Source organism: Maniola hyperantus, chromosome 10 (genome assembly GCF_902806685.2).
Source record: "Maniola hyperantus chromosome 10, iAphHyp1.2, whole genome shotgun sequence".
Classification (NCBI taxonomy): Eukaryota; Metazoa; Arthropoda; class Insecta; order Lepidoptera; family Nymphalidae; genus Maniola; species Maniola hyperantus.
The window spans coordinates 8,330,165-8,344,655 of NC_048545.1; the positions used below are offsets into that span (position 1 = coordinate 8,330,165).

A 14,491-nucleotide genomic window follows, 5' to 3' on the forward strand; every position below is an offset into this window, starting at 1 on the left:
ATTTATCCTTAGTTTTTTTTCAATTTTTACCGGTGTTCCTCAGCAGTGCATAGAATGAGTATGAACTTTTGACAATCTGAAATAAAATATAGATAGATTATGTTCTAAATAAAGTTATTTCAAATTAGAACAGAATAGAATATAAATATTTTTAGTCAGTCAAGTACTTTTGAATCGTCAAATGCATCTACCACTAGTTCGGAATGCCTTTTCCCGAGAAGAACAAGCAAGAAACTCGGCGGTTGCTCTTTTCAAAGATTTGATAATTTACAATTTTATAGTGTACCTATATAAAAGAAACTAGCTGATGTCCACGGATTCCCATATAAGCTAGTTTGCCTATTTATTAGTGGAATATACTAATTCCGAAGAATTAGTATATTCCACTAATAAATAGGCTAACTAGAAACCACAATAAGCGGCTAGTACGCTCCGCCTCAGGAAGGTCCAATTGATGTTGTTTGTAGGAATGAGAGTAGATAATCTTACTTATAACAAAATTTCGCAATCAATTTTAGACTTGCATTTACATCAAAAACTATTAAAAGTATGCTTCTAAAAAGCATATTACACAATCTAAGATTATGTAAATGATAAAAAAGCGTCGATTTGACCTGCAGCTTGCTCCAGCAATGCGCGGGACTTCAATCACTACCTACCCTTATTATCACTACCCTCAATATAAATGCGAAAGGGTGTTTGTTTGTTGGTTTGTCCTGCAATCACGTTGCAACGGAGCAACGGATCGCCGTAATTTTTTTGCATGGGTAGGTATACCCCTTAGATGAATGACCCAGTTAAAGACCTGGAGAGTGTTGTAGGTAACTTTTTATCTCGGAGAATCAAAGAGTTCTCACGGGATTTTTAAAAACCTAAATCCACGCGCAAGCAAGTAATAAAATAAACTTATCTGAATAAAAAAATAATTAAATTTAAAACCTCATGGAGATCTCGTTGCATTATACGGTCAGCAACAAAGCTAGGTTTGCACCTGTCCATAGTCACTTGCATAGTCGGGGTGCAAACCTAGCTTTGTTGCTAACTGTATCTACCCAAGATACTGGCAGTATTGTTCCTTTAGGTGGACAAACTAATTTTTCGTCTAAGGAGCTCTTGGGTCCCCGGTCGACTAGATAGGTACACTTTTTGAAATTTCCTTGAAAGTAACTCTAGCCTCTGCCGCTCCTCTCTAGACCGCTGCACCCGGCATAGAGGCGAAGGTTGCATAAATGTGGGATGCAGCTTAAGTGTCTGCATGCATTACATCTCAAATAATGCGACCTGTCCATCCTCCAAGGAACGAGCCTCATACCACTAGGTCTCTTGTTCTAGTATAGCTGGCACATGAGCAGTGGCAAGGGTTCTTCGGATGATGTCGTTAAGGGCACCACAGCGAGAGAAGCGACCAGCGCATCCTATCTATCCGTATTCCTATTCTAGGGATAAGGACTTACCGAAACGAATGTGTTATTAGAAAGCGGAATTATGAATCCTGCTAGCGGTAGAATAGGCTTTTTTACCCTTTCCATGAAAAATATTAGATGATTTCGATGTTTAAGTGGAGAGTCCAACCAGTTCATTAAATAAGCAGATTCCTTAAGCTTTTGACTCTGAAATCAATATTTACAAAATCAGGATTAAGTATAAGACTGACCAACCCATTTCTCATTCCCAGTTCTCATTGGAGACAGGAACTTGGACATTGGAAACCAAAGGGTTTAAATGTTTTTATATATGTATATACCTACTACATAGATTAAATTATTGGTCTCGCTCCGCTCTAAGTAGATATACTATCTATATTTCTCATTGTAACTGTTTATCTCTACTAAAAAAAATTAAATAAAATAAAATTAAACCTTACGTACTTACTACAGTCTGTAGTACGTAGTACAGTACGGGACTGTAGTAGTTGCGCGAGCCTGACTCGCACTTGGCCGGTTTTTTTTTAAATAATTGCGACTTGTTTACCTCATGTGTGACCTCGTTGCCGTAGTAGCAGTACATGGACACTTGCATAAGAATGCAGCAAATATACAAAACCATTGACCAACATTGGACTGATGCTGGATCTGTCTGCAATTGTAATAGTAAAAGAAGTATGATTATATTGTATTGTATAAAACATGTACATACAACGATTAATTAGGCGATTTTTAATTGCCGATATTTTGACTCAGTTGCATCGTGGTCACGACGGGACTATACAGTGCTGCGAGAGGTGTAGTTCGAGCTGTCATGGGAAGTTGGTACCGATCTACCCTCTTTCTTGTTCTTTTCGCTGAAACTTCACGAGCTGTCTGGCAACATACACTCACAACGGCACTATTAACTTTGGATGTCGTACAATGCTTCCTGATTTGCATAATTCTACCACTGGATTCCACGTACCATACTTGCTAGCTTGAAGCCATCCTCACGATTGAAATTCTGATGCTTGCAAATTTTAATCGCCTCGCGCACTAGTCTGGGTAGGTACCTATATACCTAGTGGCGGTCTGTGGATAGAACTCGGGGGTTGTGGAGTTCAATCCAGTTTTGTTATTGGCTGTAGAATATGCTCCACGATCGCTGACTTCTGAGGATCGTTGTTTCTCACCGACCTATGTAATAGCTACGCGTTTTGTCTGAGGTAGAAGCGCATCCTTTCCCTTTGTCAAGTATCAAGTACCAACTATCAAGGCTAGTGCCAGTTACGCGGCGGCATGTCAACGGTCTACACCAGATTTCGTACTTCTTGATATACAGTGAGTTTAGAGTCTATACCAACCATGCTCCCAAACAAAGCAAAGCATTGCGAGTGGGACAGTTTTTAATTTTTGGATCCAGATATAACGTGTGAATGCAGAGAGTAGGTGTGAATTTACTTACGTCGACCATTCTATATACAGAGGTGCATATAATCCACCCACTGACTATGAATTGATAAGCAACAGCACCACCAAAAATGTCTTGAACTCTTCTAGCAAAACTAAAAAAACACAACAATCATGAAAATAAAACAATGCCTGTTTTTTTACTAATTAATCTTTATTTGGATTTATAAAGGGATAGACAATTCTATTAAATAAACTTAAATCTAAATTAAAAGAAAAAAGCATAAAATTAAAACTAAAATAAATTAAATTAAATCTAAAACCTCATCGAGATGAGAAAGATGGCTAATTCTTTGACCAAGGTAGCTGCCAGCTCTCGGGTCCCCGGTTGACTCGATAACACTTTTCGAAATTTCCTCAAAAAGAGCTCGAGCCACCGGGCTCCTCGGCCCCAAGGTGTCCATGCTTGTTTGCTTTAAATATTAAAAAAAGATGGAGCATATTACCATAACTTACTAAAGAATCTGTACATGGTGTTTTACTATATTTTCAAAGCGTACGCTAACTACGTCCGCAAAAGCTGCCTTTGTGATCATACTTTCTTTTTTGCTCCTCTGAATGAAATAGACGAGATTATTGCTGTAAACAAAAATAATATCACCATTCATCTTGCACATTATTCATTTATTTATTTTTATTATAGGTACCTACCCTTTATTACAATCAGATAGGTCCTACCTAGTTATTTAGGTAATAAAGTCTGGCAGAGGGTTGCCAATTGCCATCATACTAAGTGTCTTGCAATGTATGACGTGATTTCTAATACTGTTCTGAAGAAAAAGCTAACTGACTCACTGACTAACTGATTGATCTATAAACGCAAAGCTCAAACACCTGGACGGATCGGGCTGAAATGTGTGCAGATAGCTATAATGACGTAGACATCCGCTAAGATAGGATTTTTGAAAATTCAACCCCTAAGGGCGTAAAATAGGGATTTGAAAATTGTGTACTTACTCCACGCGGACAAAGTCGCGAGCATAAGCGAGTTAACTATAACACAGAACAATAATTACCTGAGAATGGAAAGTTGTGCTTTACACTGTGCCAAGAGAAAAGCGACGGTGACGTCAATGGTTGTATTGCAAAACGCGACCCAAGACGTTAGAGTCCAAACGTATAATGACGTCAGGTAGAAACTGAAATATTTCGCAGGATTTTTAAATAGTCATCAGTTTTAAACGCAAACGTTTACGACATTTTGGTAATCAACAGGTATAGGTAATGCTCAGGAGGTGATTAAGGTTAGGTACAGATTTAATTAAGTTCAGTTTAGCAAAATAATTTTCTTGTACCCTTTACATATTAGTGTTAATTAATCTCTTAAACTAATTAAAATTTCCTTGTCGTTGTTTTATAGTCTTTATTTAGATTACCAGGTTAACACTATTTTGTACAAACACAAAGACTACCAAAGTCAGCTGCTAGTACTTTGTGATGGTACGGTGATCGTCTCTGCTTCTTTCAATGATCGGCTATATAGAGAGGAAATTTAACAAAATAGCTAGGCTGAACTTAGGGACACTGTTGGCATTTGGAATAACATGTTATCTCACGTGTGGCAAATTTAATCTGCCAGGCACATTGCGTTGGGCGGACACATGGACATCTTGACCTTCTACCAGGTTTTCGCGAGTTTGCTCATGAAGCTTATTCCACTTGATTCTACTATTTTGAGTCATTTGACTTCTCAAAATGTCCCTTTAGGAGAGAGATCAGCTAGTTTAGAACGACCTGGTAGTGAGGAAAATCAGTTGGCATGTGTATTTAGCCAGATTGGGCCATCACTTTAAACCGACTGACGAGTCTTAAGGCAGGGGGAGTCCCTACGCTAGAAACTAGCCTTTATCCATTGTTATCGAGGCCTCGGCTGACTACCCTTTTTCGCTACGAAGCGTTCAATTGCCTTGTATGGGAGCAAGGTTATTTTTATGAGCTCGGAAGCTAGCCTCAGCACCATGGCATTTGTATATATGTATATATTTGTTCAGTTATGTAATAGGTTGGCCAACCTATCGTTCGGGTAATCCAGCCGGATAAGACATGACATGTACGGGTGTGCCCGTCCCGTCACCGCCGGGTGCCGCCAGAATCAACCGTGTGCCTTTAGTCTGGGGAAAACCAGACTTTTATACGTCGGACGTATCAAATTAATTACTTCCAAAATAATGCCTCGTGTGTCACACAGTTCGCCAGCCACATTTGCCCCGAAGTTCGGTGCAAAAGAAAAGACACAAGAAAAAAAAAAGGTCTGTACCTGCTCTATTGTTTACCCATTGTCCCGTTACCCGAAGATGCTCGTTCCCCTTCACAGCATACTGTTTATACGTCGTGATATCCTAAATGTTAAAACGTCTGCCATCTACTCGAAGTTCGATGGCTCGAACTCGACAAATACCTTTAGCCTTTCGTAGTTGTATGTATTCAACTTAATTAAATATCACTTGGTTCACCGTAGAGAGAAAACATCGTGAGGTAAACCGCAACCTGAGAGTTCTCTATGGAGCCCGCGCTCAGTAGTGAGCCGGCGAGGGTTGCTCATGATGATGGTGATGGTATCGTGGTAGCTGATAGTTCAAAACACACCACATTATCCAAAATATTTGTGTGAATTTGCTCAACAAGTCAATGTGTATTTTTGACAAGAGGCGTTCCATCTGACTGCGTTAGTCTGCCAACTTTATTCTATTTCTTATTTATTGCTAGGTAAGAGCTATTATTGTGAATTCGGTGTACTGCTGAAAATAAACTAGCCTGAACTTTACTTAATAGTAAGAGTCGTGATATAGGTAATATGAGAGATTTAATATTGGAGTCCGACACATGGAACCATGTATCCACGGCATTTTTGAATACACACAGGTCGATCGATTATTTGAGCTCCATTATTAAATGTCTAAAGAAAGTAAGATGTGACAAATAAAAGATGATATTTATACTCAAATGCTTTTATTTCTGGTAAATAAGTTGTTTATTTACTCTCACAATTGAGTATTTTTAGAAAAAAAAGAAACTGTTATTGTGATTTAGACGGAATTTTAAATGTGTTTGTTACATTTAAAATCCGCCAAATGTTCGCTTCCTAAGCCAGCCTATTTAGAAGGGAAAAGCGAACATTTAAACTTTAAAAACCCTTACGGCCGCGCAGTTTATTTCACAATCAATTACACACATAATATGTCATAAAATTTAAGAGAGTATCAATTTCTTAATTTTAGTTCTAAAACGAAATAAAGTTAAAGACACACTGTACACACGGTTATATACATATTCTAGCACAAGTACTTATTCTAAATACATCTGAACCTAGTTACACAACTTGTCCGGTTAAAACCACTTTCGGTATATTCTTTCTAATTTAAACCTACTCGCGAGGTTCACAATGCGCCCCCACTTCTCGCGACTATGCATACACAATGCGGTGATTAGGTATAATATGAAATTTTCACACGCTAAACCCGTGGTCCACTCCATCCAAGCCCAGGGTTGAGACCATTGTCTACGTCTAGCATGATATTGGTCTTCTAGATTATTTTCTAGATCTATTTCTTCTAGGTATACCGGTTAATTCAATTTTATAAGCTTAAAAGTTGTGGAACTACTTTCAAAATTTACACTAAATACAATAATCTGGGTACTTCACCATTAAACCGCCGCTGGCTCGAACACACTGTCTCTATAACCTTATCTTATTTCTCAGGACAAATTTTAACAATACACTATACTATAATTTTAATCTACACTCCAATTTTGCAAAGGAAGCTCAAGATATCTCGAATGGACGAGGTCGCGAGGTTCGCGCTGGGATTTGTACTTCCGGCCCGAGCCGAAATCCTGCCTTGACTGTCCTCCGTTCTTTTTCCAGTTCTCCTTAAAGGTCCCCGTGGTCGTGTGTCGAGCACGCCCACAGTTCTCTGAAAACCCAAAACACACAGGGGAGTACGGTTCTCTGGTTGGTCTCCTCTTGCGCACAAAAATACCCTATTGGCCGAAATTAAAAATTGCGCTCTAGGCTCCACCTTTCAAAATCTATCCATATCAGTTCGCAGATACTTGTCGCCTGTTATTTGTCCCCAGACGTATGATTGCCATTAAGTATTAGTTTTTGCCGTGTTTAGCCAGAAATTTTAAAATAAATCACGCATTTCTTGACGGTTTTATTAACAAACGCACTCTCTAACTTCGATAATTTGTTTTTGCTGTATTTAAAATTTATGGTCGCCTTTTATTTTTTTCTTTGTTTTAGATTTATTGCCTTAGTTTTGAGAACGCCATAGATTCGTGTATCACACGCTCATAAATTTGGTGCTATTATGAGTGACCATCTCAACTTACCTATGCCTAGCTTTACGCCTAGGCAACTGAATTTAAGCTACTCCTAGCCGCTAGCGGGACACGTCTTGGTCTTAGGGCAATGTAAATCAACTCCATACACTGCATAAACTGTAACTTGCAACTAGAACTCATTTAGTGCTCACGCAATTATGTCCGTTTTTATTTAGTGCTTCTAGGACCTTGTGACCGCAACGCCTATTGGGGTTTCGAACTATGAATTATACCTATGCAAATAAATAATTTGAAATCTGCCGGCTTTGTTACGATATACGTAAACCCAGCGAACTATGCCGTTAGGTTTAGCCAGGGATGCGCGATTTTTCCTATATGGTGATCTACTTATTATAAGCATGCAGAATTTCAATAACTATGTGAATAATTTTGTATCCGCCAGCTTTGCAAATATAAGCCGACCAACTATGCGCTTCCGTTTAGCCAGGTCCGATCGTGCGATTTTTGTATATGGGTGGGGTGATTTATTTATACAAACTAAAGAGACTATCTTCATGATATCTACGAATGTCTTACTTTAGCTCAAGGTTGCCATCATAAGGTATCCAGATGGCAAACTCAGTTTGCTTTCCTTGCACATGCAGGATAAATGGGTATAAAACCCAAAGGAAGCAAGTGCATAAAGCCATATAGTTGTCAGCTTGCAGCAATAATTTTCCGTAATAAGCTGTTTCTTTAAAATATTTCTCGTGATCTGGCTCTCCTTGATTGAATAGTGGACCTGTGAAAATAAACATTCTAATAATTTCAGTTGCATTTTATTTAATATGGTTCATACAGAAGTTTTTCTAAATGACTACTCTAATACCTTTCATGATATCCAAGAGTTCTTGTATTTCTTCTGCTTTTAACAACATGACGACTTGCTTGTAAATCGAATCAGAATGTGTTAAAAATAAGAATATAGTCCCCATAACTTTGTCCATATCGTCTCGCACCTAGTGAGGTCACAAAAATACCTATGTACTTAAGTACTACAAATTTTGTCATCATGGAAAAAGCCACACGGCACCTTTGCGCTTTTTTTCGGTATATTATACTATGTATAATAGGTACTTAAGTGCCTATTATACTTTACCTCAAAGAGTTTAATGGCTTGTTGTGTAGTATACACAAGCATACAGGCAAAAGTGACGCCAATAAAGCAAACGTGAAGATTTTTGTACAATTTTGGCGATTTCCGATCAATATGGAAACAACCAGCAATGCGTAAATTTAATATGTGAGGCGCCAAACAATTGTACGCCAATTTAGTCTCCATTATAATATCAGCTAACGAGTTACGAGTAAGTATTCCAATGAAGTAATCTTTAGTACAACAGCTGATACAGAAAATTAAATTCTGTTGATTCAAACTTCAACATGATGAAAAAACAATCAACTTGATAGTTCGAGAATTCTGGACGGAATGTTTACGCAAAACAAGTCTTAAGTAAGATAGGACCCATAATTATAATTATCGAGGGTAACATTTTCTTGTCAATCAACCGTTTTAATTGTAAAAATATATACATGTAACTACATGTAACATGTACAATAAATGTAACTATAATTACCGATATTATTATCAAATTAAAGTGATAATGGCAAGAAGGCATAATTATACCTACATACTAGTTAGGTTGAATTAGGTATTTAATCCTTAATTAGATGAGGCTTAGCTTTAAGTTTTATTGTACTTAACATTTTCATTAAAAAAAGTAAAATGTAAGCAAAATGGTTTATCTAAAGTAACTTAGTTTTAGAATGGAATCTTATTTAGTAGATAGTACCTACTCATATTTAAACAAAGTGATCCTATAAGGGTTCCTTTTTTCCTTTTAAGGTACGGAACTCTAAAAAAACAGTAGAGTTCTTGTATGAATGGAAATATCATATTTACGTCCACAGTCCACACCCTTGCAACAAAATGTAAAGTCGTTAGCATCGTTTTCCCATTTAATTTATTCAATGGATTGCCTAACGAGCCATAGTTGCCAAGTAAGTAAATAGCTCAGTCCTACCAGCTATAGTAGCTCCAGACATAATAATATCATGGAAAAATAATAATATAAAATATAAGTGAATCCCTATGATAAATCGTTAATGTGAGTCCAACATGTGCATTTGACCGACTTTTTTTATTGGCCCATCACGCGGCGATGGACCGATTTGTAATTAATTTTTGTACAACATGTTTACGTAAGTTATTTGAAATAAGCAAATCTTCAAACGAAGTTAAAGCTTTGAACGTTGCAAAAGCCAAGCAAAAGCTTTATGTGTACCTAGATGATATCACTTAGGATGCCCCTTTCCAGTATGACGTGTAGAGGCCGGCTTTCATCCATTTGCTCACATATGCTGTAGCGTTTAACAACATTGGACGTGCGGTGCATAGAACCCGGAAACATCCAAGAGTGCGTCCAAGCGTTCGTTTTGATAGGTTTTGACACTGAGTCAGGATGGGTTTTGATAAATTAATATGTTGACCCCCTTATTCGTATAAGGTACTTATAAGGTTCTACCTATATTTTGGGATTTTTTGCATCAGAAAAATATCTGCGTCCGGTTTTTGAGTTTACAACTTTTCGTTTGTAGGTAGTTAGTCCTAAGGTATAGGTAATACTGTGCGTTTGAACTGAGAAAATTACAGCTTATGTTTTACTAGATGATGCCCGCGACTTCGTCCGCGTGGATTTAGGTTTTTTAAATTCCGTGGGAACTCTTCAATTATCCGGCATGAAAAGTAGCCTATGTGCTTCCCCGGGATATAAGCTAACTCTGTACCAAATTTCATCAAAATCGGTTTAGCGGTTGGCCCGTGAAAAGCTAGCAGACAAACAGACAGACAGACACACTTTCGCATTTATAATATTAGTATAGATTCTACTCATTTAAAAGGCGTCATAATCTCAAAATTACTTACCGTGTGTTGTTTATAGTTTTTTTAGTTTGTACCTACTGTGTCGCTCTCATCCCAAATTAGCTTTTGCCCACGACTTCGTCCGTGATACATAATGTGTAATTTATAGCCCATTATTATTATTTTTTACTTTTGAATAACGTAGCTTACTAATGGTGAAAGAATTATCAAAATCGGTTCTGTAGTTTCAGAGTTTATCGATTACCAACATACAAATCTTTCCTCTTTATAAAATTAGTATGGATAAAGAATTATTGGTTTATTTATCTATATAGATTACTTTATGTAATTTCAAGGGGTAAACTAACATTTAGTGCCAAAGGTTGCTAACCGCTTAAGTTGTTGCCGGGCACCACATCACTTAGTGTTGTGGGCAAAGGAAGCCGCAGGCGATACGTACAACAGCATGAAGTGCATCGCAACGTTTAACATGCCAACGAAATTGGATCCATTTGCACATCGGCTTTCCTCACACCTGAAAAGACGAGAATTTTTCATAACACTAGTAAACTTAAACCACTTATTGGTGTTCGTTCTGCATTCAATCTCTACATAGTCTAAATACATAAAACGAAAAGGTGACTGGCTGACTGACTGATCTATCAACGCACAGCTCAAACTACTGGACGGATCGGGCTGAAATTTGGCATGCAGATAGGTAGCTATTATAACGTAGACATCCGCTAAGAAAATATTTTTGAAAATTCAACCCATAAGGGGGTAAAATAGGGGTTCGAAATTTGGGAAGTCCACGCGGACGAAGTCGCGAGCATAAGCTAGTATAAAATAAAGTCGCTTCCTGCTGTCTGTACATATGTATGTACATATGAACGCGTAGATCGTTTAAACTGCTCAACGGATTTTAATGCGGTTTTCACCAATAGATAGAGTGGTTCAAGAGGAAGGTTTATAGGTATAATAGTTTGATATTGGTTTATGTTAATTTGTTGAAATATGACGATATTTGAACATAATGTCTTTAAAAATCACTCATATTATGGATTATTAATCACTCCTCACTGACACCACATTAGTATCTACTATCTACATTTGCACCCATGTGAAGAAGGAAGAATTGCAGTCTTGGTCGCTGGATAATGGAGTTAGGGTCCCCCTTATTTCCCTTATAAATTATTATTTATCATGTACACCGTGAACCGTTGCAGTGGTTATTTTGACCCGCGAAGTTCCATCTAGGCCCTGACGATGATGGCGTACAGGAACCACAGCACGCCTACCAACTCGAGGACTATACTGTGAGGTGCTGTGAGTGACAGACACAACATGTACACCATCCAAGATCCTCCTGGAGGCGACAGGTAGGGTGATTGTGCTAAGGTCCCCTGTTTGTAGTCTAAGAGCTCATATTCCTTAACGGAACTAGGTACTTACGTCAAAGAAGTATAGCTAATAACATTGGTCCAACCTGCATCGGTGCGACAACAACACCTTTACTTAGATTAGTTTTTTGAAATTGTTAGCTCCATTTTTACATGTATTTATTTTTATTCTCATTCAATTTGAACATTAATTTATTTTTTAACTTTAAGTTTTGTTTAAACAATTTAATTGTAAAAGTATTTGCTACATATTGTGTTTTTTTTTGTGTCACAATATTATATTGTTATGGGTTGTAATTTTATTGCCTGAATTTTATTTATTTATCACAGTAGGTACGCAGCTATAATACTCAATATTTTCTGAATAATCTATTTATCAGCTTAATTATTTTAGCTATACCTACCTAACGACTAAAAATGTCAGGACTTTTTTTTGCGAAAACTTAAAATAAAAATTTACTGTTAAGAGCAAATCAACTCTCTGTTTCTCAAAGATAAGGAACCCCGAGGCATTTCCATTTCAGTCGCAGAAGTCTACGAGCAATTTCACCGGCGCCTTTGTTATCGTTGCGTGAATTACGCAGGTAATGGGCCGCGTTTACACCGTACGTGACTCGACATTCATTAAGCCGGCTAATTAAACCAGCCGTTGAGATTCCCACGAATTTGCCTCCGAGACGACACCACTTTCTTTGTAATTCTTTGGTGAAAATTTTAAGCGGAATGAGCCTTCTCTTTATTTCCAGGTTTCCCGAGTAGATTATGTAAGTAAGTAAGTATTTGGAGAGTTCGGCTAGATAGATATTTTTTTAAAGTTTTGTTATATTTTCGAACTTCGGAACATTAAATTTTATTTGCTAAATATTTTATTAATAATATTTAGTTTAATGAAATGAAATAAAATGAAATGAAATGAAATAATTTATTTGTGTGTGTGTGTTTAGATTGTTTTGAAACAATAATATTTTCGCAATCTTGTTTTAAATGAGGCACAACCTAGACGCTAAAAATAAGGTTAAAAGCAAGAACCTATAGTAGGTACGCGACGTGGTCTACCTAATAATTTTGTAAAAATAAGGCTTTCTTTCATTTTGAGCTTTTTATGTTTAGGTAGGTATATATTGATGAATTATTTTACCTAAGTACAATGTATAATTTGGTACTACCTACCTATATTTATAAGTAACACCTATGGCCTAGATCACAGAATAATATAATAGTACTCCTAGATCCATAGACTGACGATATCGTTCTGAGCGTATTGAGCCAAATACCTGATTTTTTTTAACATGAATGATGAGAGATGACCAACCAAGATGACGTCATAATTCATGAGCACTGAAACTCAATACTTAGTCAGTTATAGGGATGGCGTGGAATGAACACCATTTTGTTGAACACTTCTCATGTATAGAGCTAAATAATTAGAGGCCGTAGAGGTATGGGATGTAACTGCTGATCTTACTCGTATGAGCTTTGGCGCTAGGTCCTAGTCTAACTCAAATTAAACCGAGGGAAAACTGCACATTCGCACAACTAATAGGTATACCTAGTTAGTCGATAGTTTACATTCACAGAATAACTTTCTGTGAATGTAAATCGCAGGCTAACATTCCGACATTCATGTATATTCAGAGCAGCCAAATACATCGGAAAGCTTTTTGTAAATTTGTTTCAAAGGTATTTTCAGTTCCATAGAGTTTGGCATTCGCGTGTATACACAAGTTTACAATGAACTCGTTTCAAATATTCAATAACGATGACCATTTCGTATTTTTTGTAGTGTTATAAATTTAAGTATGTAATCTATTCGTACCGAAAATTGGTAACAGTAAAAAGAAAAAATAAGAAGTGTGCCTTTAAATCTATAAGAGATCTCTACCATCTGATGTGTTTATTTATTTATTTTTACTTTTTATTCCACTTATCTGTCGTCTATTCCTATCTTATTTGCTGTTGTATTTTTATTTATATATATATATATTTATATAAATACGTATATTATGTATATTTACTTTATTTAATTAGTACACCCCTTCCGCTTTCTTTAATTTTATAATATCCTCTACCCTAAGGTTGCCTGAAAGAGATCGCTATTTTAGCGATAAGGCCGCCTATAATTGTACATGCTATCTTTGTTATATGTCTATTGTTTTGGTTTTGGTGTACAATAAAGCATATTTTACTTTACTTTACCAGTGACCATAAGGGTGACAATAAGGGTTCGAAATTTGTGTAGTCCACGTGGTTGAAGTCGCGGGCAAGGCGCCACCATTATACGGTACCTACCAGAAAACTCTGCGTTGGGCGGCACCCCACTAGTTGGACTGACGATATCAGGGGAGTTGCTGGAAGTAGCTATATACGAGCACAATACCGTATTCGGTGCAGATCCTTGCATGAAACCTATGTTCAGCTACCGGTGTAAATCTACCGGTTGAAAGGACGACTATGAAAGAAGGAAATTCAGTCATGAGTAGGTAGGTATTTTTAAAGAGATTGTATACCGCGAAGTTGAGATTCCATCTTGGATCATTGGATGTCGTTGGTACCTTAAAGGAATAGGCCATTAAAAGTTCCTTAATTTGTAGTAGGCATTTGAAGAGATTTTGAAATATCACCCCTGTTTTGAGGAAGGGCGGTTTAATAAATAGAGGAGATAAACAACGCTTTAGGCATATTTGTTGTGGTGACATCCGAGCACTCTAAATTCGGAAGCATCGATGGCGTTTAATTTATTAAAGCCATCCAATGCTCGCTTGACACGCACAGAGGTCCGTTATCAAATTAATGTCAGTTGACATTAATTTTAGCCTAAAGTTGTTAGTAAATATTTAATATCAACTGGCTTTGTTCGTGCAATTTAATAAAGAGTAATTGAGTGATTTATCTATTGAAAGTAGAGAGAACTAAAATGCGGTAAGTCAGGTCTAGTAGAAAATGCTTATTTGAAAATCCTTTAGGCTTTAGTATTAATTAATAATATGTTTAGCGTAATAATTTATACATATTATATTAAAAATATT

General features: G+C 36.9%; 1 protein-coding gene across 1 annotated transcript; it reads right to left on the minus strand.

Annotated features, from left to right (window-relative positions):
• Positions 1 to 19: 19 nt before the first annotated feature.
• On the minus strand, positions 20 to 8,484 carry LOC117986107 (putative odorant receptor 92a). The gene is made up of 9 exons (XM_034972933.2): positions 8,302 to 8,484; positions 8,032 to 8,161; positions 7,740 to 7,944; positions 3,893 to 4,015; positions 3,333 to 3,455; positions 2,872 to 2,971; positions 1,972 to 2,076; positions 1,455 to 1,610; positions 20 to 76 (listed from the first exon to the last, which is right to left on the minus strand). Exons 1-9 carry the CDS (start codon positions 8,482 to 8,484, stop codon positions 20 to 22), a joined length of 1,182 nt encoding a protein of 393 aa, XP_034828824.1.
• Between the last annotated feature and the right edge of the window lie 6,007 nt (positions 8,485 to 14,491).

What these genes read in the sequence shown, in the direction of transcription:
- LOC117986107 (XM_034972933.2), bottom strand. Translation starts at nt 8,484, where the DNA reads ATGGAGACTAAATTGGCGTACAATTGTTTGGCGCCTCACATATTAAAT. An exon ending in GATGGCAACCTTGAGCTAAA is followed by an intron (nt 4,016 to 7,739) that starts GTAAGACATTCG and finishes GAAATATTTCAG; the next exon opens with TTTCTACCTGACGTCATTAT. An exon ending in CTAATAACACATTCGTTTCG is followed by an intron (nt 77 to 1,454) that starts GTAAGTCCTTAT and finishes ATTTTATTTCAG; the next exon opens with ATTGTCAAAAGTTCATACTC.